This window comes from Lygodium microphyllum, chromosome 20, assembly GCF_053477565.2.
Source record: "Lygodium microphyllum isolate KBCC chromosome 20, Lygodium_microphyllum_v1.1.10, whole genome shotgun sequence".
NCBI lineage: Eukaryota > Viridiplantae > Streptophyta > Polypodiopsida > Schizaeales > Lygodiaceae > Lygodium > Lygodium microphyllum.
In genome coordinates, this window is record NC_141154.1 from 31,694,244 (window position 1) to 31,720,613 (window position 26,370).

Here is a 26,370-nt window from a genome sequence, read left to right on the forward strand (position 1 = left end):
ATTTTAGGCTTATTTTAGCCAAAACCCTAAAATGGGGAGCGGATCGAGAGAGTTAAGTGGGAGAGATCTAGAACCCTAATTTTCTATAAATTGGCAGCCAGCCCTCCACTCTTCCCCCAATCTCGTTTTTGCAGGTTTCAAGTGTTATCAGCTTGCTGCCCACACCCTATTCGCAGAGGACATCTCAGCCCTTGCTGTCCATCATTGTTCCCTCCAGTCTGGCGCCTGTTTCCAGCCCTCCACACGCTGATTGCTGTTGTTTCTGCCTAGCGACTGACTGTGGATCATCTGAACTGCTATCGTACAGCCTGCCACGTCAGCAAACTCTTGCTTTGCAAGCTCCAACTGCCGCCCTGACAGTTTTCTCTCTCCTGTTGCAGTCGTTGCAGTTTTTCTCTCACCTGTGAGCTGTCGTCTGCAGTTTTCTCTCTCCTCACAGCTACGTTTTCAGTCTTTCTCTCTCCTACAGGCTGTCCTACCTACGTTTTTAATCTTTCTCTCTCCTGTAGGCTGTCTTACCTACATTTTTAGTCTTTCTCTCACCTAGTGCCTGCGTTTTTAGTCTTTCTCTCTCCTCACTACTGTCCACATCAAGTCCAGCTTCTCACTGCTGCGTTTGCTGGTGTTCAACATCCGGAGGCTGCCTTGCTGCAATTCGGGATCCGTTCGGAGTACGACAAACTCTCCAGCTCATTACCCCAACCCTGATCCTTGAGATACAGGAGTTCGAGGTTCAGTATTAATTCGTTGCATAGTCTGTTTGCTACATGAGCATCGTATTATTAGTAGTCATATCATTTCATTTATTCACTGTTGTTCATTGTCTCTGAGTTACCCTAACCCTAACTGTGTTCTTTTGTTAGTCTGTGCTTTGTCGTACGGTTTTTGTTTATGCAACTGTGTTAGAGTATTTTCTTTACAAGAGACACTCCATACACCACGACCATAGAGGGTAGTTCATCCCATCCCGCTTGTCGAATGCAAAGAGAGAGGGTAGGACCAACACCTGCTTATCAAGGGATGTCATTAATGCCAATTGGGGACTAGAAGCCCCAAAAGAATATACTAGGAAAGAGTAATAAGATCGTGGTCGGTCTAAATAATCCTGAACCACATGATCCCCCATACCATACACATCGGCCCTATATGTCCTTCAAGAAATACCTACAAGAAAACAAAGAACATGCTGCACCTAGAATGTCCTCCACCTGTAAATCAAAAAAGACTGATGGAGATGGGGGGTGTCTGAGGCAGGAAGGACGACTCAATGCCAAGCTGAAGGGGCAGATCTGCAAAATGCAGATATGGCTGCAGTAAATGCAGTCAAAGCAGGTCAAAAACTTGTCCCACAACCAAGAAAGAAGCCATTTGGCAAGGAGAGAGTGTCAGGTAAGAATCACACCAGAAAATTTGAGCTTGTCTGACTGTCCAACGTGCGTAGGTGTCGGCAGGAGAGAGAAGATGACCTCGTGTCTGAAAAAGAAGACTCTGATTACCTGTAAACAGACTGCCCAGCGCAGAATAGGTTGCGCCCAGCTGAGAAAGGGACTAACTGCCTCGAAAAGCCCACCCAAGGGCTGCAGATAAGGCCGCCCAAACCTATAATAGGGTGCCCAGAGAAATAGACTGCCCAAAAGCCAGAAACGCAAAGATGAGGCTGGTAACATGCAGCAAACACAGGTTAGAACCTGCAGATAAAGCTGCCCATCAGTAATAAACTGCCGCCCAGGTTGCAATGTGCCTTCCAGCTGGAAAGCGCAGGGTTGCTAGTGCAGATGCCTGAGAAACAGGCCACCTAAGCTGCTAGAATGCCACCCCAGGACAGAGAAGAACAGGCAGCTGTCAAATGCAGGTGCTGCATAGTTACCTCCAACAGGGAGGGAACAGGAATGGGAACGGGAACGGGAACGATACGTGTCTAACATGCCTGGCATGTCAGGAAGGTGTTTGGCGTGTCGGGGACGCTTGTACTGACTATTGACAGACGTGTCATGAGGACCTGACGTGACATACCTGGCGTGAGGCAGACCTGTCGTTAGCAGTATAGTGTTGCAGAGATGTACTGAATGCATTGACGCAAGCGTACTGTATGCAGTAATGTACTGACAGCAAGGTACTGACACAGACCCAAATGCCAATGTACTGAGATTGCAGACATAATCAGATTGATATGACACAAATGTACTCAGAATGACATGAATGCAGACCTGGGCGAATGTACTAATGCACTGGCTTGTGGACCAGGCAATGATGCATTGACTTTGATTTTGATCATGTCTTGGAGTATGCAGTAATGCACTGACTGGGGCTACAATCTGTATTTCTACAGTGACTGTAAACAGTGTGAAGGCATTTGGGCTCGTAAAAGATTACTGGGCTTACAAAAATTTAGTGAGGGGTTAGGGAAACCCTGGAAATTTGCAAGAATCACAGAAATTGCTCTGATTTGACAGTACAAAGTAAAAGTTGAGTGGCTTTGCACAGTGTGTGAGAGATGGATAATGTAGACAAATGCAAGCATCAAACCGTGGAAAATGAATATTTGGGAGACGAATCTGATCAAGAACACACACAACCGTCTATGAAGCAATGTTCAACACTCCTTCTAAGAACACACGATACAAAACGTATGGCCGTAGGGTCCATGATTGGACCATCTCCCCAGCATCTAACACACATGGAAAGACCTCACGCACCATGAATGAAAAGAAATAAGAAGAAATTCATCTCATGATTCGCTCTGAACTACGAATTATGATACAATGATTGGAGAAAGAAATACGAGAGCAGATCAAAGCCGAACTGATGGTAAATCAGAGGGCAGAAATGCAAGACATGAACATAAAGACTAAGAATGACTTACAGGCACAAATGCTGTCCGAATGCACACGCTAAAAACTGAAATGCTGAATGTTGTAGATGCCTACAAATCTGAAATCTTAGAACTGAGGGAAGAATTGAGTACATTTAAGAAAAAAGAAATGAACGTGCAAGAAGAATTACAAAAAGAGAAAGAGGCTTTGAAAGCATGTGAAAGGGAGGTTCACTCATGGGCAGAAGTGGCAAAGACAACACAAAAGCAGATAGAAGAAGCTAGCCCATGGATTGAGGTAGTAAAAAAGAATAAGGGAACACTAGTGAACAAAACTGAAGTAATGAATGCTACCTTGGAAGAAGAGGCTAGGAGACGGGCTAGGGTTTTACATGTACAGGTACTAGGATGGGAGGACAAGAGCAGCCCACAAGAAGATGCTAAGACACTTGCTGACAAAATTGGGGCTTCTGACGTACCTATCGTCAGTGCTTGGAGAGTGGGGAAAGAGGACTCTAAGTCAAGGCTCTAATTCTTCGCTTTGGAGACATAGAGGAGAAAAAGGCCTTCCTCTCCAAGAGGAGAGCCATCAAGGGTGAGAAGAATTATTTGGACGAGGACCTTACCCTAACACAAATAGCGCATCGCAGAGAACACATGCCCAAGGTATTGGAGGCTCGCAAAGAGGGAAAGTGGGCTGTTTATAGGGATGGACGAGTCATCACCACCGACAAAAGGACTTCATGATGGTACGAGGCCTATGACACACTTCGGATGTCAATATGGAATTGTAATGGAGCCCTACGCTTGGAAGGTTACTTTGAAGATAGCTTCCAAAACATAGATATAGCAACGTACACAAAAACACACCAATGTAAAGGCAGCCAACTACCAGACGTGTCGGCATACAGGTGGGAAAGTGCATTTCGTCGAGCAGCTAGAAAACCAGGAAGCACTAGGGGTTTTGGAGGTGTGGCCATACTATATCGGGAAGACCTCAAAGGGATAGCGCAAGTAATGAAAAGAGATGATGATGCATGATATTTATGGTTTAGGATACATGCAAGAAGACCACGTGATATATTCATCAAAATATGCTACTTTCCTTCTGCAAATTCTATCTATGCCACACGAGCTGGGTCTCCCTTTGATGTACTTTATGAGGATATCATGAGATATACTAGCATTGGGGACATATTATTAGTAGGAGATTTCAATACAAGCACCGGAAATAGACACAGTGTATTTTATATGCATGATAATGCCATGTTCAAAGAGATTGACATAGATGAAATAGGCCTACGCAAGAGAGCCCAGGATAAAGAAGTGAGTATCTATGGAACACACCTATTGACCTTGGGAAGTGCACAGACTAGCCATCTTTAATGGTCTGCCACAATGGCCAGGATCTGACAATTTGACATGTTGGAATCACAAAGGAGGGGCAAGTATTGTGGACTACTTGATAGGCTCACTAGCATTGATACCAGACATCCAAAACTTTAAGATATCTAAGAGACCAATTGGCATAGCAGCAAACCATGCTATTTTGACACTCATGCTTTCTTGTGTACATATGAAACATGAAACACCATGCCTCCCTAAACATCCCAAATACTACTTTACAGAAGACACCTCAAACATCTACAGTGGTTCTCTATAGACCAGTTTACATACATTGAACTTGAGTAGATCGTTGGAAGAATATACAAGGGATTTAGCAGAGGCCATACATGGATCAGCCATGTATGCATTCCCACACACCTTGCCCCGATGTAGACCCACACGATCTACTACTCCCCAAAATAGCTGGTATGATGATGAGTGTAGAGCTCGCCTACATAGGGAAGTGGAGCTAGGCACTCAGACACATCACCAATCAAAGGCGTTCTTCAAACGCCTTGTACGGTACAAGAAACGAGACTCCTTAGCGAAAGCAAAAGCAAAGATACATCAGCTATTTTTGGGGCGGGATAGCAAAAGTGCATGGAAGATGTTCCATGAAAGACAGCCCCCCATACGGATTACATCACCAGATGCATGGCTTGACTATGGGAGACAACTCTATAACCTGCCATGACAGCCACCTATGCAGCCCCCACAAGCTTGTAGGCCAACACAGTGGTCTTTCTTCACATGGAAAATGGTTAGGGATGCAATTTATAGATTACAAAATGGGAGAGCACAGGATGAGGATGGACTAGTAGGAGAACATTTCTCACATGCTTGTGACATATTAGCACCCATATTAGCACATATGTTCAATAGAGCAGTATGTGAAGGTTTCCCTATGAGTTAGTCAGACAATACTATAATTCTGCTAGTTAAAAGTGGTGATCCCCTAGTTCCTAGCAACTACAAGACTATCATGATCGGTCATACTTTAGCCAAGATATATGGATCTATATTGGATTATGAACTCGATGAGTGGGCTGAAATGCAAGGCAAGAGAGCACAAGGACAAGCAGGTTTCAGACGAGGATATACCACGTTGGACCATATTCTCACACTTAGAGCCATTATTGAGGAGGGTCAAGCCCGAGACAAGAGGATCTATTGTTGCTTTGTAGACTTTCGCAAAGCTTTTGATACAATGCCTCGTACACGCATCATGTAGAGATTGCAGGACATTGGAGTACTAGAGGGTATACAATGGGGTGTCTATGCATTATATGAGGCAATGACAGGTCATGTACGAGCACCTGGGGGGCTATCAAAGAGGATTGAGAGTACCATAGGAGTGAAACAAGGATGTCCACTTTCACCCACATTGTTTGGTCTATACATAGATGAATTGTCTGATTACATAGACCGAGGAGGAGAAGCTAGAGCCAACCTAGCAGGGGTGCTGATACAGATATTACTTTATGCAAATGATATTGTTCTCATTTCAGATTCACCGGAGGGATTGCAGTGCCATCTAGATGCTTTGCACATCTTCTGTAGAGATAAAGACCTCACAGTGAACCTTGGGAAGACCAAAACCATGGTTTTCAATACTTCAGCAGCACGAGTGACTAGATCTATGTACCAGTTCACATTCGGGGGAGACATACTGGGGCATGTGAGGGAATATGTCTATTTGGGAGTCACCTTCTCTAGCCCACAGTTTGCGTTGAGAGGGGCATAAGAGGCATGTCTGACACGTGGATACGCAGCACTAGGGGCACTCAAGAGTCAATTTGCTCACATACAGTTCCAAGAGCCCCGCACCAAACTCTGGTTGTTTGACACCCTAGTCACACCTACATTACTATATGGAGCAGAGATATGGGATTGCAGCTTGTACCACAAGTGTCTTAGCCCACTCACTGATCAAATTGGAGTAGAGAGGGATTATTATGATGGTTGGGATAGCATGTAAAGGCCATTGATCATGATGATAGCACGCATGATTAGGAGTAAGCCCCACATCCCATTGTCAGAGCAGAGATAGGGATAACACCTATAGTTACGGAGACACTCTTCAGGGCAGCAGCCTTTTGGCACAGACTATGGGAAGTGCACTACTGTGAGACAGGAGGCCAGCTCGAGAGGTGCCGAGCTGCACTACTGTGAGACAGGAAGCCAACTCATCCAGAGGGACATACACAGAGAGCAGTGACAGACTTCTTCTACATAGCCGACCCTACCGACACTACTAGCCTAGCAGAGACAAAGCCACCCCGCCAAACACCTTACAAGCCACACCGTGGAGTCACATTGGATAGAGCCATTTCCCTTCGTCAAGCACGACGACCCCATCTACCAGGACCACGTCCTAGGAGGCCACACCACAGTCGGATTAGAGCCATTATCACGAGACACCGAAGACTCACCACCAGGCATATCAGTGAAGCAGCTAGGGACCGCATCAGAGCTAAGATCATGTGCAGATCTTGAGATCAGCTACAGCCCGTGGTCTCCACCACACTTTTGTACATGGTTCTATCAAATCTGGTTCTCCTTTCCTTTCCTTTCATTTTCTATCGATGGAACAGCACTACACATGGTCCAACCATAGTATAGTCCCATCGTATAGTTATTTTAAGTATTGTTTCATAGGCCAACCATCTTTACCTTACTAATGAGATGACATTAGACATGGATGTACTCTGGATTTTGTCTCATATGCCACATTGGCCTTATGTAGACGTTAATATACCTTTCTTTCTTTCTTTCTTTCTTTCTCTCTCTAGACTGTACAGCTAATGATGAGCACACTAGATTAGAGATATTTGGGCTGCTATATACTAGTGGCAAATGCATAGGATAGAGTATGATAGACAGCCCTGATAGAATTTTATTAGGGGGCAGCACTAGTTCAAGGCCATACAGACATGGGGACTATGAGACCAAAAGGGGTATCCCTACAAAGGACACAAGAGATCAAAGTCGCACGATGACCCAACACCTTTAGCCAAAGATGGCCCTACTCACACCAATGAGAGATCACCCAGATTCAACAACAACATGCAATGTACTTTGCCCAAAGTGCAAACTCTTGTACCCAAGAGATACTCAAGAGCTTGTTCCAAGAAACCCCCAATCCTCACTCGATGTAGTTAGATCTGCATGGCATTGTTGTACCTTATACACACATACTCTCACATCCCCAGATACACATACTTACACTGATGGCTCACCTGGATAATGAGGCACACTTATTGCACATTAGATAGGATTTTCACTTTTTACTTTCCCGATACTGTGAGCACATTCTCTTGTACATGGAAATGTCTCCTAGGCTGATTTGGTCTTTAGTAGTCGATCATATATCTTTCTTTCTTTCTCTACTCATTGGAGCTTGTGCGAAGAGCCCCAACCCAGTTATCACATATTACATCCCCTTATACTCACTTAGTGTGTTAGATTAGATGTGCATGGCATCATTGTATCTCACATGCATACAGCTTCACATTTCCAGATGAACATACTTGTATACATTTGAGGGCTTGCCCAAATGATGATGCCTACACTTATTGCACATTTAGATAGGATTTTTTATTTTTCCTTTTTCCTTTTTTCAGTTTCACGACCTCATGAGGATATTCCTTTGTAGATGGATATGTCTCATAGGCCGATTTGATCTTTAATAGACATTAATATATCCCCCCCCCCCCCTCTCCTCCTCCTCCTCCTCCTCCTCCTCTCTCTCTCTCTCTCTCTCTCTCTCTCTCTCTCTCTCTCGCACAACCCCTTCTTCACACAGGATATGGTCAAGAGCGCAATAGAGTGTGTTTGCACCATGGGCAATCAATGGACCACACTGGTATACAAGGTGAGCATTCATTTATGATATAGACACCATAGCTCCTCTCCTTGCCTTTATGTTTAACAAGGCCCTAGCAGAACGCTTTCTAGATAAGTGGACAATGCACACTATTGTTGTTGTCCATAGATCTAGAGATCCCCTAGATGCCAATAACAGGGCCCTAGCAGAAGGCTTTCCAGATAAGTGGACCATGCACACTATTGTTGCTGTCCATAGGTCTAGAGATCCCCTAGATGCCAATAACTATAGGACCATCATGGTAGACCACACACTAGACAAGATCTACAGGGCAATGCTAGAAGCAGAGCTCGGTGCATATGCACAGAGAGTGGACTCAACATTTGACCATATCTTCACCCTGAGAACCATGGTTGAGCAGACGAAAATGAAGAAGAAGCTCTAGTGCACACCTACACAACTGCATCTACAATGTGATGTATGTGTTTACATAGGACGAGTATCCTTTCATGCATAGGTGTATTACACACATGCTGCAAAAATATACACGTACATACATTAATTTTTTTACACAGATAAATGTATACAGCATCTATAAACTGCATACATGACAATATACATGAGTACAATGCATAAATGCCCTACATTCATTACCTTTACATACATGCACTACATGTGCTACCTACATAGGTACATAACAGAAATATATACACATGAAAGTGCATCTACAATGTCTATGTATGTGTCTACATAACACATGCATACATGCATGCATATGCATATTGCACATGTGAACATATGAAAATGCACATTTACATACAAGTATTATATGCATACACATACCTGTAACACGTGCATACATTCTTGCATAGGTGTACTACACATATGCACATGTGACAATATACACATACATACGTGTTATATCTAAATATATACAACATCCAAGAACGCTAACATGCAGTACAACATGCATATCTGCATAGGTGTATGTACACACAGAAATACATGTATACACCATGCATGTACCCATTGGTGGATGGTAGCCATGCATGCTGCATTACATATATGCAACATATCTATTTGCATACATGACCACATAAACACACATACATGCATATTTTCGCACATGCGCAGGCCAGCTTTCCATATCTAGGTTATGGGCAAGTGCCTTGCACAAAGGTTACTCTAGCTGCTGAAAGCAATTCGTGCTTTTCAATACATCATATTTTTTTATTCAGATCTTCCTTGCAGAGAGAATTGTTTGTTTATCAAACAAAGAAGTGGGCATAGATGGTCAAATGATTCATACATTAAAAGCTGCAAAGTATCATCATGAAATGGATCGTGCTTCAGCATGGAGTTCTTTTATCTTCTCAATAACAAAGTAAAACCAGCATTACAAATGAATCACCAAACGAATACTCAACACGCATTGCATGTTGTAACTTTGATAAACAGTCAACCATAGTAGATCATCAATTACATTCAGTCTGGCTGTTATCAATCGGGACATTTCACCAGTCTCAGAAAACTGTAATATGCAGGCAAGATTCCATACCATGTCCTGTGCCCAGTAGAATTTCAGGTGCAAGGTAATCAGGTGTTCCTACAGCAGAGTGTTTCTGCCCTTGCCCTCTTGATTGACACTGCTGTAAATATTTCTGAGAGCTTTCAAAGCTCCCATTGAGAGATAAAGATCCAGAGGAAGCAGGCCCAGATAAATCATCGGTGCTGTTTATAAGCCCTACTTTTGAAAGTCCAAAATCTGTCAGCTGCAGGGAAAAAAAACAGCACTGCCTTCAAACATGTGCTAGTGATTAATTTGTGACAAATTTTACAAGTCCGGAATTGAAACTAAATGAGGAGGAAATTTCATATTTGACAATTAAATTATTGGATCTGATTGTGCAGGATTCAATTGTGTCTAGCTTCACTAATTGCTCTAGATTTTTCTGACAGTCCAAGTCAATGCCAGAAAATGTTTCCTACTTTTTCACACAACATATCATAATCCCTGCTGGCAGATGTGATAGGGAGGCAATGCCTTCATGGCTGAACCTCTCAATCTTGTTTATCTCCACATGCAAAGTTTCCAGCAAGGTTCACACTATACAAAATATTTGTTACACAAACTAATAAAAAGGATGTTCGATGTTTGTTTACAAAGTCCAACAACAGATAACCATTACAATTATTCACCAGACACCAGATTATCACACACCATGTGATAAATAGGGACAATCCACAGTAAGATCTTACAATCCTGATGCTGAACCTCTCAATCTTGTATATTCCACATGCAAAGTTTCCAGCAAGGTTCACACTATACATAATATCAGTTACACAAACTAATAAAAAGGATGTTCAATGTTTGTTTACAAAGTCCAACAACAGATAACCTTTACCTCATGCAAATTATTCACCAGACACCAAATGACCACACACCATGTGATAAATAGGGATGATCCACAATAAGATCTTACAATCCTGATTTGTGGACAAGACTACATCAGGTTATTGAGCTTGTACAGCAGGACACCAAATATTGTAGGGTTAGGACTGTGTGTACATACATATGAATATGCTACACATAGGCACACCAATCAAGGAGCAGCAGAGCTATATTTATCATGCAATACTCTAAAGATCTTGAACTTAGGGGCATGCCATCAAGTTTCAAAAAGAAAAACACGTGTGGATCTCATCTAATTTATAACACCTCCAATACTTTGCAGCCTTGCCTTCCCATCAAAATTTGCCATGCTAAACTCACAATCAGTCATTAAATTGCGAGAGGCATACAAGATCAAGACATAAACTCAACTCTCTCTCACTCTCTATTAGATGTTCTTATAAGCCAACAAAATATTGTAACAGTTGTGATGTTCTCAATCTCAGATTAATAGAACTCGTGAAATCTACATTAGCAGACGGTTCAGAACTTCACCTTTATGTGCCCATTCTGAGCAATCAATAGGTTATCTGGTTTCAGATCTCTATGCACTACCCCAAGAGAGTGCAAGTACTCCAAAGCTAGTACCTGCAGAGGAAGGTTTTCAAAAGTTCAGACCCTATTTTAATGCATGGTTCGAACACTTCCAGAAGGACAACAAAAGTCTGTGATACACTTACGACTTCTGCAATATAGATCCGTGCAATATCCTCATCCAAGCAGCCAACATTTCTGAGCAGTGAGTACAGATCACCCCCAACCAAATATTCCATCACTAGATAAAGGTTTTCTCTGCATGTAAATGAATAGAAGAAACGTACCTGTAAAAGAAACTGTCAGTCACATCCTTGGTTTCAACTTGTAAATATTTTGTGTTGATCATACACCTTTGAACTCTCATACAGAATGAAAATATGCGAAGCACAACTTCGCACTGCCCAGAGTTTGTGTAAATTTTCAAAGGTTAAATGTGGTAACTAAGAAGGATCACTATCCTATTCCATTTACTGATAAACATTGGATGTGATCAATGTTTAGCAGGTTGACCTGGAATATCAACTCATGTTTCCTGTCTAAATAAAGGTGGCATGTTACAAGTCATCTAAGGCTGCCACTACTAGGAGCAGGGACTTGTGAAGTCATTACTCAATTCCATTTGGGAGCTAAGGGCACAAGTTGGTACTCGTCAGCAGATTGAGGCAAGAGTTAAGACTCATCAACAAATTTACACATGGTAGGATTCTCTAAAATACTGGTTAGAAGAAGCTCACTACATCCAGTCTGAATCAGAACCTGGACAGGGTTGAAGAAATGCTTAAAAAGGATGACAGCCAGCAACATTAAAGTGCAGCATTTGTAAAAGCATACAGGCCACCATCCCGTCATATGGTTGCCAATTATACATGCAATGGAACATGTGTAAGAACAAATTATCAGACTTCCCCCAGGTATTGATGGAGGCGTATCAGAATATGATATCTCCAGTCATGGCGTGCTCATGCTCATGCCCCCTTTTCTGGTTTTTTATAGAAAACACCAGAAGTATTACCCCCCAGATATCTATTGAGTTTTTAATAGCAATTATACATGCAATGGAACATGTGTAAGAACAAATTATCAGACTTCCCCCGGGTATTGATGGAGGTGTATCAGAATATGATGTCTCCAGTCATAGGGTGCTCGTGCTCATGCCCCCTTTTCTGGTTTTTTATAGAAAACACCAGAAGTATTACCCCCCAGATATCTATTGAGTTTCCAAGCTTTCTACAACAAATTATACAGTCTGAGAACTTGAAGGATCAAAAAAACTTTGAAGTGTCTATTGCAACATCAAGCATAAGCACGGGTAATATATCTTTGTGATAATGATTAGGTAAAGAGCAATTTTGCTATGAAAACCAGAGGTGCTTACAACAAATGGATTGCAAGTTGAGATCAGTATGTCCCTTTCTGCCAAAATGCTTTCAACAGCATTTTTACGAATCATATCTGCCTTCCGAAGAACCTAAAAAGCAACAAAGTATAATAGTACTGCTTTGTTGAGAGAAAAAGAACTTGTGAAATAAATGCATGCAGTTCCAGACCACTTGATAGCTAACCTTTATTGCAAAAAGATCCCCAGTAGTCCTTTTCCTTGCCAAAAAGACCCTTCCAAAAGCACCTCTGCTGATTGGTTTAATGATTTCGAAATCGTCAATAGAAGTCCTGTCCTTGTAAGGTGCCATAGGAATGGGTATTGAATGTTCCTGAAGTTCCATGTCCTTCTGGATATCTTCTTCCTCTGTCATTTTCAATTCACTTGAAACTTCACAAACCTGCAAATACTTTTCCCTGCAAAATCGCTAAAGGTTGCAAGTCCTTGTTGCACTAAAAACATCTTTACACAGAGCTGACCTAAGGGTTGGAAAAGTAATCACCTAAGAAGCTTCTCAATTCGCTTCCCAAAGGTCTGAATGGTCAGAGCTTCATGTTTACATCGCTGAAACAGTTCCTGCAAATCTTGGGCATACAAGACAAGGTACTCTAAAACTCCATTCTCAGAGGCCCGGATGCCGGCAACAGAACGAGCAATCTCTGCTAATTCACTGATCTGTATCATTAGGCATTTTACTTTAAGGTAAGAAAAAAGATTTAATGTAACAAGTTGACTGCCAAGACATGGCATACTTCTAAAGTAAACTTCCTATGAATCAAAGCAAATGTAAATTTTGATTTGTTTTACTTATTCTGAGCAATCTTACCAATAACCAAGCCAGAGTTCATTTTTCTTCTAAAATTACACAGCAAGAACTATGGCAACATCACTTCAAATGAACAAATAGTATGAGAAAATGTGAGATACATAGTACACTAATTTACAATGAGCAAGAAACAAGGCATACCAGTCAGTTTATAGAAGCAATAGCAAAAAATGTCCAAAAGTTCATCATTTAGATTGAAGTTCGTGTGATAAAGCTAGGGCCTATGCTTGGTGTTAAGGGACAAGCTTAAAAGCCATATTATGCGGAGATACTTTGCTCCAACCCTCTCTTGATCTAGAGCAGCAGCACCTATAAAAAGGAAGGGAGTGAAATGCAATGTTTTAGGCAGTAGAATGTCGAAGAAGACACTACATAGATGTGGCAGCAGTGAAGTGATACACAGTCCTTTGCAGCTGATGGTGAAAGAAAAAGCACCCTCAAAGGGGCAGCAGCATCAAAACACAGATGGGCACCAACCCTTTGTGGTTTGGACAGCAGCTTGCTGGCGTTGGTAGCAGCCAGCAGAAGGAGCAGCAGAAAATTCATAGCAGTGGAGGTAAAACCATGTCAGCAACAGCTCCTGTGCACTGGCTGACGACCTGTTCGTGTTTAACTCCCTTTTCCTAGTCATTAAACATCCCAAAACTCGAATATTATATGTACCTAAAGTGTCAGAATACCCACATTTACTGCACCCAAAGTGTCCGGACGCCAGCTGACACAGCTCACACACCACCATAGACAATTGCTTGGCTCATCTGTCTATTAAAAGGGATCTGTCTCGGCAATTTGTATGTCCTAAATCCTTTGCATCTCTCCAGTCTGCTGATCATGTACAGCTGCTGCAGTGACCTTCTAGAGGCTTTCCACACTTGTGTTTGGTATCAATTGGTGTCACCGTCACTAAAGCCCTCTTTTCGACTGCTGCGGCCCTAGTTTGAGCACTCCCAGAAACTACTTGATCATTACAACTTGTTGTTACAAGTTGCTGTGTTTCCATCCTTACAGGTTGTCATGCTGCTATTCATCATCTAGAGTTCTTTTTCCGCATCAGCCTGATCTGCATTTGCATCTGCAGCAAGTACTTTACTTCTTCTGAGGGATAAAGATTTTGCCAAGCTCTTGCCAAACTTCAATCCCTATACAATAGTGTAACAAGCCCAAGTCTATCATTTCAAACTTGGAGCTCAAAGCCTTTCAAGTCTAATGGATCATATATTCATAGTCACATGTAATAAGAAGGTCGTCCACATATAGGACAATCGCTACAGGCTTTTCACCATCCTTGTAAACATTCAAGTTAGCATCTAAGGCACATCTTTTGAAATTTAAGCCTAAAAAGAAGGTATCTATCTACCCACTGGTACCATGCTCTAAGGGCTTGTTTCACCCATACCATGCCTTCTTTAGCTTACAGACTTTGTTCTCAAAATGGGTGGACTCAAACATCGATGGTTGAGCTATGCATACCTCCTCCTTGAAGTCACATTCAAGAGCGTTGATTTAACGTCTTTTTGGTAAACTGGCCAATTCTTATAAGCAGCCACTGCGAATAGTGGACATTTTGGTAGTTGAATAAAATGATTCTTGAAAAATCAAATCGGACTAATCTGCATGTGCATATACAGCAAATTGTTTTTGAGTTTTCAGCATTTTTTTTCATCCTCCACTGTTGTGACTAGTGGTTACTACACTTGGGGTCCATTGGATGATAGCAAATACACTCCAACACTTCCCTCAACCCACTCTCTCAAGAGTCATCACCTATTGGACTGCTCTATATTTGAGCATTGTGTACATTCACTCATTTACATTAAATATTTATTCATCCATCAAATTCTACTTTTATCTCCACTTTTGTGTTTTTGCATTTTGTGTTTTTGTCTAAGTTATTGTGTCTTAATAGTGTTCGTACATTCTGTGATTTCTCAATGCAAACTCTAGCATATCTCCACATGGTACCAAAGCTAGTGCTCTACTAAAGAGTATCCTACACCTACTAGGAAGGCATGGTTTGTGTGAGATACATGAGTGACTCATAACCATCTCACAATGGCTAACACACCTTACTCTCGAGAAGCCATCATGTCTTCTCATGCTTCTCCTTCTGTAGAGGTGCTCCGGAGACATTATGGTCTCATGAGTACCTGTAAAGAACATGGCCCAATTACACTTGCCTTTCAACACTCTACACTCTAGGAGTTGTGCATTAGTCAAGTATCTAGTTGGTGAGGCTAGCTACCTCTTATAGCATCAGGAGCATCAAGCATTAGGTGTAGCCCAAGTCATCTGCAGCAAGATGGGTCACTCTAGAGGAAGGATTGTTGAGCAAAGATGTTGAAGCCTGAGTATGACGCAGAGCAAGGGGACTATGTAGCAGGCAATGATTTCTTCAGGCATTATCCTTGCACACGCTCCTTCCTAGGCAGGCACACCCCTACGGACAGGGGGACAATCTTGAAATGCAACAGATGTTGCACTTGACGTGGCAGTTTTAGCATGTGTAGAAGACCTGCGTCAATCAACAGCCTCCACCACCAGTTAGCAAGGGCTGCCATGTCAAAGATTTAGTAAGCAGCAGTCAATACATTGGATCAGTTTGGAAGCAATCCCCCCCTATTCGAAGCAGCTTCCCTCCTACAAGCAGGTCCCTATACTTCAAGCAAGCCCCTTGCCTGACACCCGTCAATTCAGCCACAACCTGCCTTCACCTACCACCACAAGCCAACAATCAGCCACCATCTTCTCTCCTTCACATATGGCATCCTCAGCTGCTTCATCTACCCTCGTAACCTTCATCCAGTTCCTCACTCAAGCCACACCCATCTCCCCTACTTTAGCATATCCAAAATCGCCAAAGCAAAGCTCGACACTAGTCATCCAATCAGAGCCAACACCACAATCACATGGAGCTAGTAAATCGCACGAGACTGCAGCCGGTCCCCCACCACAACCGAGGGGGCTCTAGTGCAACTCCGCATATACACTCCACCAATGCCTTCCTGCCGATTCAGTTTGCTTCGGACACAACGCTAGCAATTAAGGACAAAGTGATGGCCCTTGAGGCATCTCTCTGTCCTACAAATTGGTTAGAGATCACCCGCCCATTCGCATTCTCAAGGACTCCATCCAATCGGCTCTTACTAGCACTCCTACCAAGGTCACAAGAGTGGTACCCCTGGGCCTTGGGAAAGGGGTGCTTTAGGCTCCAATTTGGCTCACCCCGAGCAAATGGAGGCACTGCTTGCTACCAACGCATACTTAGATCATCAATGGCATACTTAGACAGATGGATCGAGGCTCAGGATACACATCGCTTGAAGTTGGCACTACCATCACCATCTCTTTCCCTGGCCTCAACGAGTACTTCACACCATACCTCTCCAAGATTGGTAGTGCATTCGGCCATGTCATACAGAGAGACAGGTCCTTTGCCAACCCAATATTGGAAGGCCCACATAGATACCCATCAATTCAACTCATTGTTCCCACAGAGTCCTTACGTTCCCTTCCTCATACCATCACGACTCCTTTTGTCCACAAGGGTTTTCTCACCCAACCCATTACATACACAGGACTTCAGGGCCAATGCTTCACATGTAGGATGATTGGGCATCTTGTATAGGAGTGCCCTAGGACTTGCCAATGCTAGTCCTCCTTTGGAGATGAGAGAAGTGGTACACCCAAGACATGGAGGAGGAGCAATGCAAAGCACTAGAGACAATGCAATGCTAGATAGAGAAGGAGACAGCGCCAACAACAATGATAGCACACATATGAGGAACAAGGGCAAGAGCTGAGAGGCCCAAAGCTGAGGCATGCAGAGGGACAATGGAGAGTGATTAGGGACCTTGGACCACAAGCCCATACGGTGCCACCTCAGCCTCCTGCAACTTCCACAACTACTCTCCTAGTTATCCAGGAGCTAGAGATCCCACAACAATTACAGTAGCACCACAAATAGAAGCAATGCAGCCCACAAAGGCGGTGATACCAGCAGTGACTTAGAAGATGTAGCAAGCTGCAAACGCACCACCATCTCCTAGACTTTTACATTGCCAAGTGGCTCTTGCTTTGGCTGGTCATAGGCGAAGGCCTATTTTTCAATTGGATGTGAAGTCGGCTTTCTTGAATGGTGATTTGAAGGAGGAGATCTATGTAAAGCAGCCTCCTAGCTTTGGTTCCTCAAATGGGAAGGTTTATAGGTTGAAGAAGGCCTTGTGCGGCCTGAAGCAGGCTCCACGCACTTGGAATGAGAAGATTGATTCATTTCTCCAGGCCAAGCTGGGATATCAGCGCTCTAGGGCCGATCCGCAGCTTTATTTGCACACTTCCGAGGGTGGTCGTGTGTTGTTTGTTTTGCATGTTGATGACTTGATTGTTACAGGTGATCATGCCCAGAAGGTCAAAGAGACAAAGGCAGCCCTACATGAGAAGTTCGAGATGACGTGGAGATGTGGATCAAAGGCGGTCTACTACAGGCTATTGTTTTACCTTGGATGTTGGTGCTATCTCTTGGAGTAGTAAGAAGCAGCCCATGATAGCCCTATCTTCGACCGAGGCAAAGTATCGGACTGCGTCTTCTGCCACACGGGAGACTATGTGGCTTCAAGGGTTGTTGGAGGAGCTTGGCTGCCCCCAAACTCGTCCTACTATTTTGCGGTGCAACAATGAGAGTTGCATAGCCTTGGCACGGAATCCCATATTCCATGCCCAAACGAAGTACATAGAGATCCAGTATCACTTCATTAGGGAGAAGCTTCTGGATGCGACCATTGATATAGAGTATTGTAAGACTGAAGACAATCTTGCAGATTTGTTTACGAAGGCACTTCCCCAGGCTTTACTTCATTGACATTCCAAACCCCTCCATCTACTACCTTGTCCAGGATTTGAGAGGGGGTGTTGAGAGTCATCTCCTGCCACGTCAGCAAGGCCACGTGGCAGCAGTCAAACTATCCGACTGCAGTCGACCGACCTGATTATTTCGGGTATTTTTTCAAGCATTCTTTTCAGCCTTTTTAAGGCTAAGTTTCCAATAGTCTTCGATACTTGTATTTGACAAATTTCAACCTGTTGGTGACGAAGACTGCACTCGGGACTGATAGAGATTGAGGTCCCCGTGGTGGAGACATACATAGATATTTCCTCTGCACCCATGCATAATTCTACATCCTTATACAGCATTCTTCACTGCAAATTTTCTGCATTTCACTGTCTCTTTCTCTCTCTCTGTTCACTCTTTGTCACGGTCATTCTCTTCTGCATTGCTTCACTCTGACAATATTGCGGTCTGAGTTTCCACCAACCACCTATCATCATCCGACACTTGATTCCAACCTTTTGCACGCGGTTGCTGCTGTCGCTAGGCCTAGGGAGCTGTCATCTATTACTAGGAGCTATCACTTACTACTAGATGTTGACACCACATGTCTGCTATCACTAGGATTTTCTCTCTCCTCTAAATGTTGCATTTGCAATCTCTGGCTACTGTCTGGCATTCTCTCACCTTTGACATTTGCATTTGCATCTAACAATTGTCGCCTAGTTTTTCTCTCTCCTCATGTACTTGAGTTTTTAGTCTTTCTCTCTCGTGCATTGCTGTTTGCATCAGATCCAGCCTTCCTTGGCTGCATTTGTTGGTGTTTGACACTCCAGGCTCCCTTTGCTATGATTCGGGATCCGTTCAGAGTATGACACACTCTACAACTCATAACCTCTGCCTTGATACTAGAGATGTTAGAGTTCAAGGTTTAGTATTTACTGCATAGTGTGTTTGCTACATGAGCACTGTACATTCATTATTCATTCACTTTATTATTCATTGTGTTCACTATCTCTGAGTTACCCTAATCCTAACCCTAACTATGTTCTGAGTTTATCAATATGTGCTTTGTTGTACAATTGGTTTCATGCTTTTTACGTTTAGTGCATTTCTTTGTTAGAATTTGCCGATTCTATGGGTAGCGCCAATGTAATTTGTGTGTTGTGGACACTTATTAAAGTGTCAATGTAAGGTGTGTACACCTAGTGTCTTAGAAACTTAAAGTAGTGACATTAGGCTCTAGACTAAAATAAACCTAACTCTAGTTAGTTGGTGGAAGGCTGGTTAGGTCAACCCTTGACCTAAACATAAGTTGTACTTTCACTCTATTTTTCATTATTCTAGCAAGTACACTCTTCTCTTTTTGTTTTAGCTCGCTCTCTTGCTGTCATTCTCTCTCCTCTCTTTCTCCATAGCTGGCTGCCATTTTCCAACATTTGGTATTAGAACAGCTCGTACGGGCGGATTCCGTTCAGCCACCGTCAATCAGTGCCATCCCACCCAAGGTCCTACTACTGCCAACTTGGTTCTCAGCTCAAGGAAGAGTTTTCAGCTGCCGTGAGATGCTGCTGAAGTGGAGGAGGAGCTGTAGCTATGCCATCTCTTTTTACTCCAGATCTATCCATCTACCTCAGATCTGTCCAATTCAATCATCAACTCCAAATCTGTCCATTTGGTCCAGATCTGTCTAGCTCAATCATCTACTCTAGATCTGCTGTTTTCAGCCTCTGCCCGTAGCCTTGCATGTAGTCCAATGAGCAGTCCCACACGCAGCCTTGCACGCAGCCCAAAGAGCTGCTGTTTTGGAAGAGCTACTATTGTTTTCAGCTCAACCCACCATTTTCTCAGCTCTATCCACCATTTTCTCAGTCCTGCCTGCCAATATCCGCAACCCCTAAAAAGTGCAGAAACCCTAATTTTCAGATTTGGGGTTTTCTCTAAATTTTTGGAATTTCCAATCTATTTCAGCCATCTCTTCTTGAATCTCAGCTTGTGCTGCCCAAAAATTTGGGGCTTTTCAGTTTTTAGAATCCGAAATGCATCACAAGGCAGATTTCAGCTGTTGTTCACTCCTGACACGCATCCCAAGGTGGCATTTCTGCAGACATTCTAGCTGTAAGGTACAAATTTCTTCAATTTCCTTGAAATTTTAGAAAGAAATTTGGGCCTTTTTTCCGACATGCACTCCAAGGCAAGCAACAAGCAGTACAACAGCATTTAATTTCTGTTACAATCAGATTGGGCATAGAATTTTGGGAAAATTCAATAAATTTTGGTAAGAATCAGCATTAAGTTGCTGTATTTTGTACTTTTGTGGGCACACATTTCGAGGCGGATGTGGTACAGCAATATAGTGCTGTAATTTACTAGTTGAGTGCTGATTTGGGTGGTATTGTGCACATTTTGGCATTTGAGTGACAATTTGGTACTTGTTTCTTAATCCCGTGGGGGATTTTGGTACTCTGAGGAGTATACTCTATACTTCAACATTGAAGTATTTGGCTGCAAATTTTTGTCTATCATTGACAGCATGGCACGTCAAGGGAATAATGATTAAAGCAACATCCTTGGTGTCCTTACTCAGGAGGACAAACTTGATGGCTCAAACTACCCACTGTGGAGTTTTATGGTCTGTAACCTTCTTGTGGCGAAGGACTTGTGGGACTATGTTACATGTGATTTGCAGCGACCAGGAGGTCTTGCACCTCAGACACCTCAGTGTAACACTTGAGGACAAGTTGTTGGTGCTGTTGGTGGTGGTATTGGTGCTGCTACTGTTGCTGCCCCTCCTCTCCCTCCTACGAAGGATCAGAGGAAATGGGACTCAAAAGATGCGCAGGCACTTTCTTTGATTGCCTTGTCAATGAAAAGGGCAATTATTCTACACATTCGATCTTGTAAGACCTCAAAATCAGCATGGGATGTACTTGAGCGTATGTTTGCAGCACGATCTTGTAAGACCTCAAAATCAGCATGGAATGTACTTGAGCATATGTTTGCAGCACGCAATGATGCCAAGATATCCAATCTCTGCAAAGAGTTGGCCAATGTGACCATGGATGAAGGTGATAGCATGGCAGAGCACCTTACTCACATACAGGATTTGCGTGAGCAATTACTCGATGTTGATGAGGTCATTCAGAATGTTGAATTGGTAAACATCACACTGAACTCTCTTCCAGAGTCACATCTTGGTTTCCACCTCTTTGATGTTATCTTTTGGGGGGGGGGGTGTGGCTATGCTTTCCAAGTTCAAAGGTAAAGTTAAAGTCAAGGAAAATGTAAAAAATCAACAAAAGGGTGATGTTGGACAACCATCAAATAAGGTTGTCCAAGACACAGAAAAGACTAAAAAGAAGGGGAAATGCCATTATTGCAAGAAGCCCGGTCACTACATCAATGAATGTAGAAAGAGATTAGCCAAAGAGAAGAAAAAGAACTCCGGTTTGGCTGTCCAAGAAACATCAACCAGCAAATCTACTAATGATGATACTTCAGCCAACTTTGTAGAGGAGGACTGCATTTCTCATATGCAGTTATGATTCTTAAATGGCTGATTCAGCATTTAATGCTGCTGAAATGCAACAAACATGGTATTTTGACAGTGGGGCGCCAAAGCACATCACTTCTAGGAAGTGTTTATTTACCTCTTTGCATTCAACCCTCGCTGGGAAGCGTGTTACATGTGCGAACGGAGCAGTTATGATGTATGTGGCATTGGGACAGTCACTATTACTGCTGCAAATGGTTGTGATTTAATGCTTCTAGATGTCTTGTTTGTACCTGGCATTACAAAGAACTTGTTGTCTATCTCTACTTTTAATAAGCATGGCTTTCAGGTCATCTTTGAGGATGACAAATGCATTGTTAGAGACATAGAGATGGATTATGCACTTAGGCTGTCCAGCACCCTGTATAAGGGTCTATTTTTGTTGGATACATATGACAGACAATCTCATGATGCTTTAGCAATCACTACTCTTTCGCCCGCTATGCAAAATGCGGAGCTATGGCATGCCTGCTATGGACACATGAGCTTTGGGAGTTTGATGGCCCTTCAAAGGTGACATATGGTAGATGCATTGCCTCTAGTGGAGACTCCACCTCCTCATGCATGTGAGGGATGTATTTTGGGCAAGATGCATAGGTTTGCCTTCAAAAAGGATGGTGCAGTGCGTGCTGTCCAAAAAATGTAGCTTATTCACTCTGATGTTTGTGGTCCCATGAGGACACGTGCATTTGGAGGTCATCAGTACTTTGTTACATTTATTGGTGACTACTCTCAGTATACATGGGTGTTTGGGCTGAAGGAAAAATCCGATGTGTTCATGCATTTCAAGCATCTTGTTGCAAAGCTTGAAGCTGAAACTGACTTAAAAGTGCAGACACTTCGCACAGATAGAGGGGGAGAGTACATGTCTCGTGCATTTGAGACATATTTACTTAATCATGGTATTATGCATCAAGCCATTGTTAGAATGACTCCTCAACAAAATGGTGTTGCTGAAAGGAAGAATCAGACTCTTATGGAGATGACTCATTGTATGCTAAAACGCAAGGGGCTACCTCATAAATTTTGGCTAGAAGGCCTTCAGTGTGCAAATCATGTGTTGAATCATGCACCCACTAAGGCACTGAAGATGATCACACCATTTGAAGCTTAGCGTGGCAAGAAACCCAAAGTAGACTACTTTTGGGTGTTTGGTTGCATAGCCTATGCACATGTTCCGAAAGAGCTTCATGGGAAGCTTGATGACAAGGCTATAAAATGCATATTTATTGGCTACAGTACGGAGAGCAAGGGCTATCGCTTGTATGACCCATGCACGAAGAAAGTCTTTGTCAGTAGGGATGTCCTATGTGCTGAAAATGCTGCATTTTCACATGATCAATTTCAAATGTCAATCACCCATGACATTGGTGATCTCTTTGAGGGTCTTTTGCCACTTACTTTGGAGTTTGTGCCTGCTATAAATGGCAAGACAAACTTAATACAGCAAGTTGTTGCTGCATCATATGCTCCCGAACAGCAAGATATCAATGATGGTTTGCCACATGCAGTGGAAGAAGTAGTACAGCATGAAGGGCTGCTGTAAATGCAGCCAAAACAATCCCAAGATGGTTGTTACAGACTCTCCAGGACAGTAAAATGGATGCTCCTATACCTCAACGCACTAGAAGGGCTGCCAGAAATGCAGCAAATGATGCAAGGGAGGCACATTTGATTGATTTTACGGAAGTAGATGATTGTGATGAGCATGTGTTTATGAGCTCACTATTGGATGATGATGAGCCTACTTCCTTGGACAAAGCTCAGCAAGATGTACATTGAATGCACACCATGCAAGATGAGTTAGACTCTATTGCCACTAACTCTACATGGGATCTTGTGGATTTACCACCTGGCAAGAAGGCCATTGGCACAAAATGGGTTTTTAAACTCAAACGCAAGGCTGATGGTACAATTGACAGGTACAAAGCACGGTTGGTAGCAAAAGGCTATGCATAGAAGAAGGGCATAGATTATGAAGAAACTTTTAAGACAGCATTGTTGAATGGGGATTTGCATGAGGATGTTTATGTATCACAACCTCCAAGGTTTGTGGTTGAAGGGAAAGAGCACATGCTAGGCAAGTTGCATTAAGCTCTTTATGGTCTCAAAGAGGCTCCTCATGCATGGTACTCCAAAATTGATGCTTATTTGGCTAGCGAAGGGTGCCAAAATAGTCCAACTGCTCCCACTCTATACATTAAGAATGGGGGGGGGGGGGGGGGGGGGGAGAGGGGGGGGGACTTGCTGATTATCATTCTTTATGTAGATGACATGCTACTCACTAGACCTACAGAAGAAAAAATTGCAGATTTTAAGGCTGAATTAAAATGTGCATTTGCTATGTCACATATGGGCTTGCCTACACTATTATTTGGGGATTCAATTCACCCAAAATAAGCATGGTATCATGTCACAGTCACAATATGTGGATAAGCTGTTACATAGGTTTACCATTTAGTATGCAAGATTGCAAACCTATGTGCACCCCTATGGAGCCAGGCTTAAAGCTGTCTATACATGATGGTGAAGAGATCTCTGATGTTGCAATTTACAGCCAGGCTGTTGGCTGTCTTATTTATCTTTGCAACACACGCCCTGACATTCAGTATGCAGTATCCTAGGTGAGCAGGTATATGCATAGCCCACAGACCATACATTGGCAAGCTATTAAGCGGATCCTCACATATTTGCAAGGTACTCAGTCACATGCATTATTATTTCCTAGGGGGGAGACTTGTACTTACACGCTTACAATGATTCAGATTGGGCTGGTGATGCAAACACTAGGCACTCTACTAGTGGACATTGTTTCTTTCTGGGCCGTTCATGCATTTCATGGCTAAGCAAGAAACAGCCTATACTGGCTACCTCCTCTTGTGAGGCTGAGTACAAGGCAGCCTTCACGGCAACAGTGGAATGTGTATGGTTATGTAGATTGTTAGCTAATCTACATTTACCATTGGAAGGTCCTACACCCATTCTTTCTGATAGTCAGAGTGCTATCGCAGTAGCACGAAAATCCTATATTTCATGCTCGCATGAAACACATAGAGGTGCATTACCATTATGTCAGAGAGAGATGCTATGCAGAAGAGATCAGCTTGATGTATGTACCCACACAGAAAAATGCTGCATACATTTTCACCAAAACACTACCACGCGAGAAGTTTGAGGCTTTTTGAAAGTCCTTAAACTTGTTACCCTTTGCTGATTGATCATCCTTATACTTCCTCACATTGGCACTGTAGGGGGATGTTAGAATTTTCCGATTCTACGGGCAGCGCCCAATGTAATTTATGTGGTATGGATACTTATTAAAGTGTCAATGTAAGGTGTGTACACCTAGTGTCTTAGAAACTTAAAGTAGTGATACTAGGCTCTAGAGTAAAATAAACCTAACTCTAGTTCGTTGGTGGAAGGCTGGTTAGGTGAACCCTTGACCTAAACATAAGTTGTACTTTCACTCTATCTTTCATTCTAGCAGTACGCTCTCTTTTTACTTCAGCTCACTCTCTTGCTATCATTGTCTCTCTCTCTCTCCATAGCTGGCTGCCATTTTCCAACATTCTTCACATGGTATCAGAGCTAGGTACTCTTTGAGAACCCTTGGGCTTTGATCGGAAAGCTCATTCACAAAAGCAAGAACAACAAAAGGATCAGATGACTTCGAACACATTTACAACACCACTCCAATCTCCACAGCCAAACATATACAAAACTGATCAAGAGTGGATCTCCCAGCTTGTTGCTACCTGATCTGACATGGGTGGAGAACCATCGGACTACCATGGATTTCACAAACCATATCAAATTTCTGCCGCTTAGTATGATCTCCTCTTTAGACATAGGGCTCAGCAAGAGGTTGAAGGTAAACCTAAGTTTTCTCCTTTAGATTCGGTGCACAGAACTAATGACCTTGCAGGACCTTCGAAATCTCCACTATTGACTCCCGGCCATCCATAAGTGAAACTTGGCTCGGATTACACATCACTTCTCAGTACTTCTTTTCTCCAATGCCAGGTACAAATCCTATTATTTCAAATTCTACGACAACTGATTCTATATTTTCTGTTGGATCAGGAGATGCTCATCAAGAAGGAGACTTTTCAAAACAAGCTTTGGTTTTGAGTAATGAGGAAGATAGGTATTTCTTCATGAGCTCAATACTAGGTAAGAAGCTAAAAGAAGAACTTATAAGTCTTTCTATCCTTCCTTTTCCTTCAAATGATCTTATTTCTCATGGTCAATATGGAGTAGATGCATCTTTATCTAGTGCATTTAATGGACAAAAGGAACCTACGATGTTTCCCACAACAACATCCACCACAAATCCATTTGGGCTTCCACCCATCCCTCCCTCATCTTCCATTGCAACTTCCTTTCGGCTTCCATTTAGTGCACCACATTATCCACTACCACACACCACCCCGAGGGGTGCTGCATATTTAGGCACAATCTTTAGAACCTCTACATACCAGTTTCCGGGTGGTGCATATGTGACAAAGGCTCGACCTCCCACACACACTCTTTCGAGTTTTCCCACTCAAGAGCATTCTTCGAGTGTGGATCGTTTGGAGTTGCAGTTTGCCTTTGTGGCATTACCTAGTGGACCATCCGATCATTCTATAGTGCTCCAACCAACATTTGGACAAGGCTATCGTATTCCAGTGCCTCCACCTGCACCTATGGTATCATATGGACTTATGTCCATTTGGGTACCTTTGCATCAATCGGAGCTCATTGGACATCAACAACCTACTTCTACTTATCCATCT

General features: G+C 42.9%; 1 protein-coding gene across 5 annotated transcripts in view; it reads right to left on the reverse strand.

The window, feature by feature from the left end:
- LOC148018808 (putative serine/threonine protein kinase IRE) overlaps positions 1–26,370 on the reverse strand; it is a 128,072-nt gene that overhangs the window by 59,877 nt on the left and 41,825 nt on the right. For all 5 annotated transcript variants that reach the window (XR_015695028.1, XM_087701091.1, XM_087701093.1 and 2 more), the window contains exons 5-10: positions 12,894–13,066; positions 12,576–12,807; positions 12,389–12,481; positions 11,157–11,297; positions 10,972–11,064; positions 9,583–9,796 (exon numbers count right to left, since the gene is read on the reverse strand). Coding sequence is in view for 4 of the 5 variants with exons in the window: in XM_087701091.1 (XP_087557217.1) it covers positions 9,583–9,796; positions 10,972–11,064; positions 11,157–11,297; positions 12,389–12,481; positions 12,576–12,807; positions 12,894–13,066 (946 nt within the window). In the remaining variant the exon portion in view is untranslated. The remainder of the gene's footprint in view (positions 1–9,582; positions 9,797–10,971; positions 11,065–11,156; positions 11,298–12,388; positions 12,482–12,575; positions 12,808–12,893; positions 13,067–26,370) is intronic.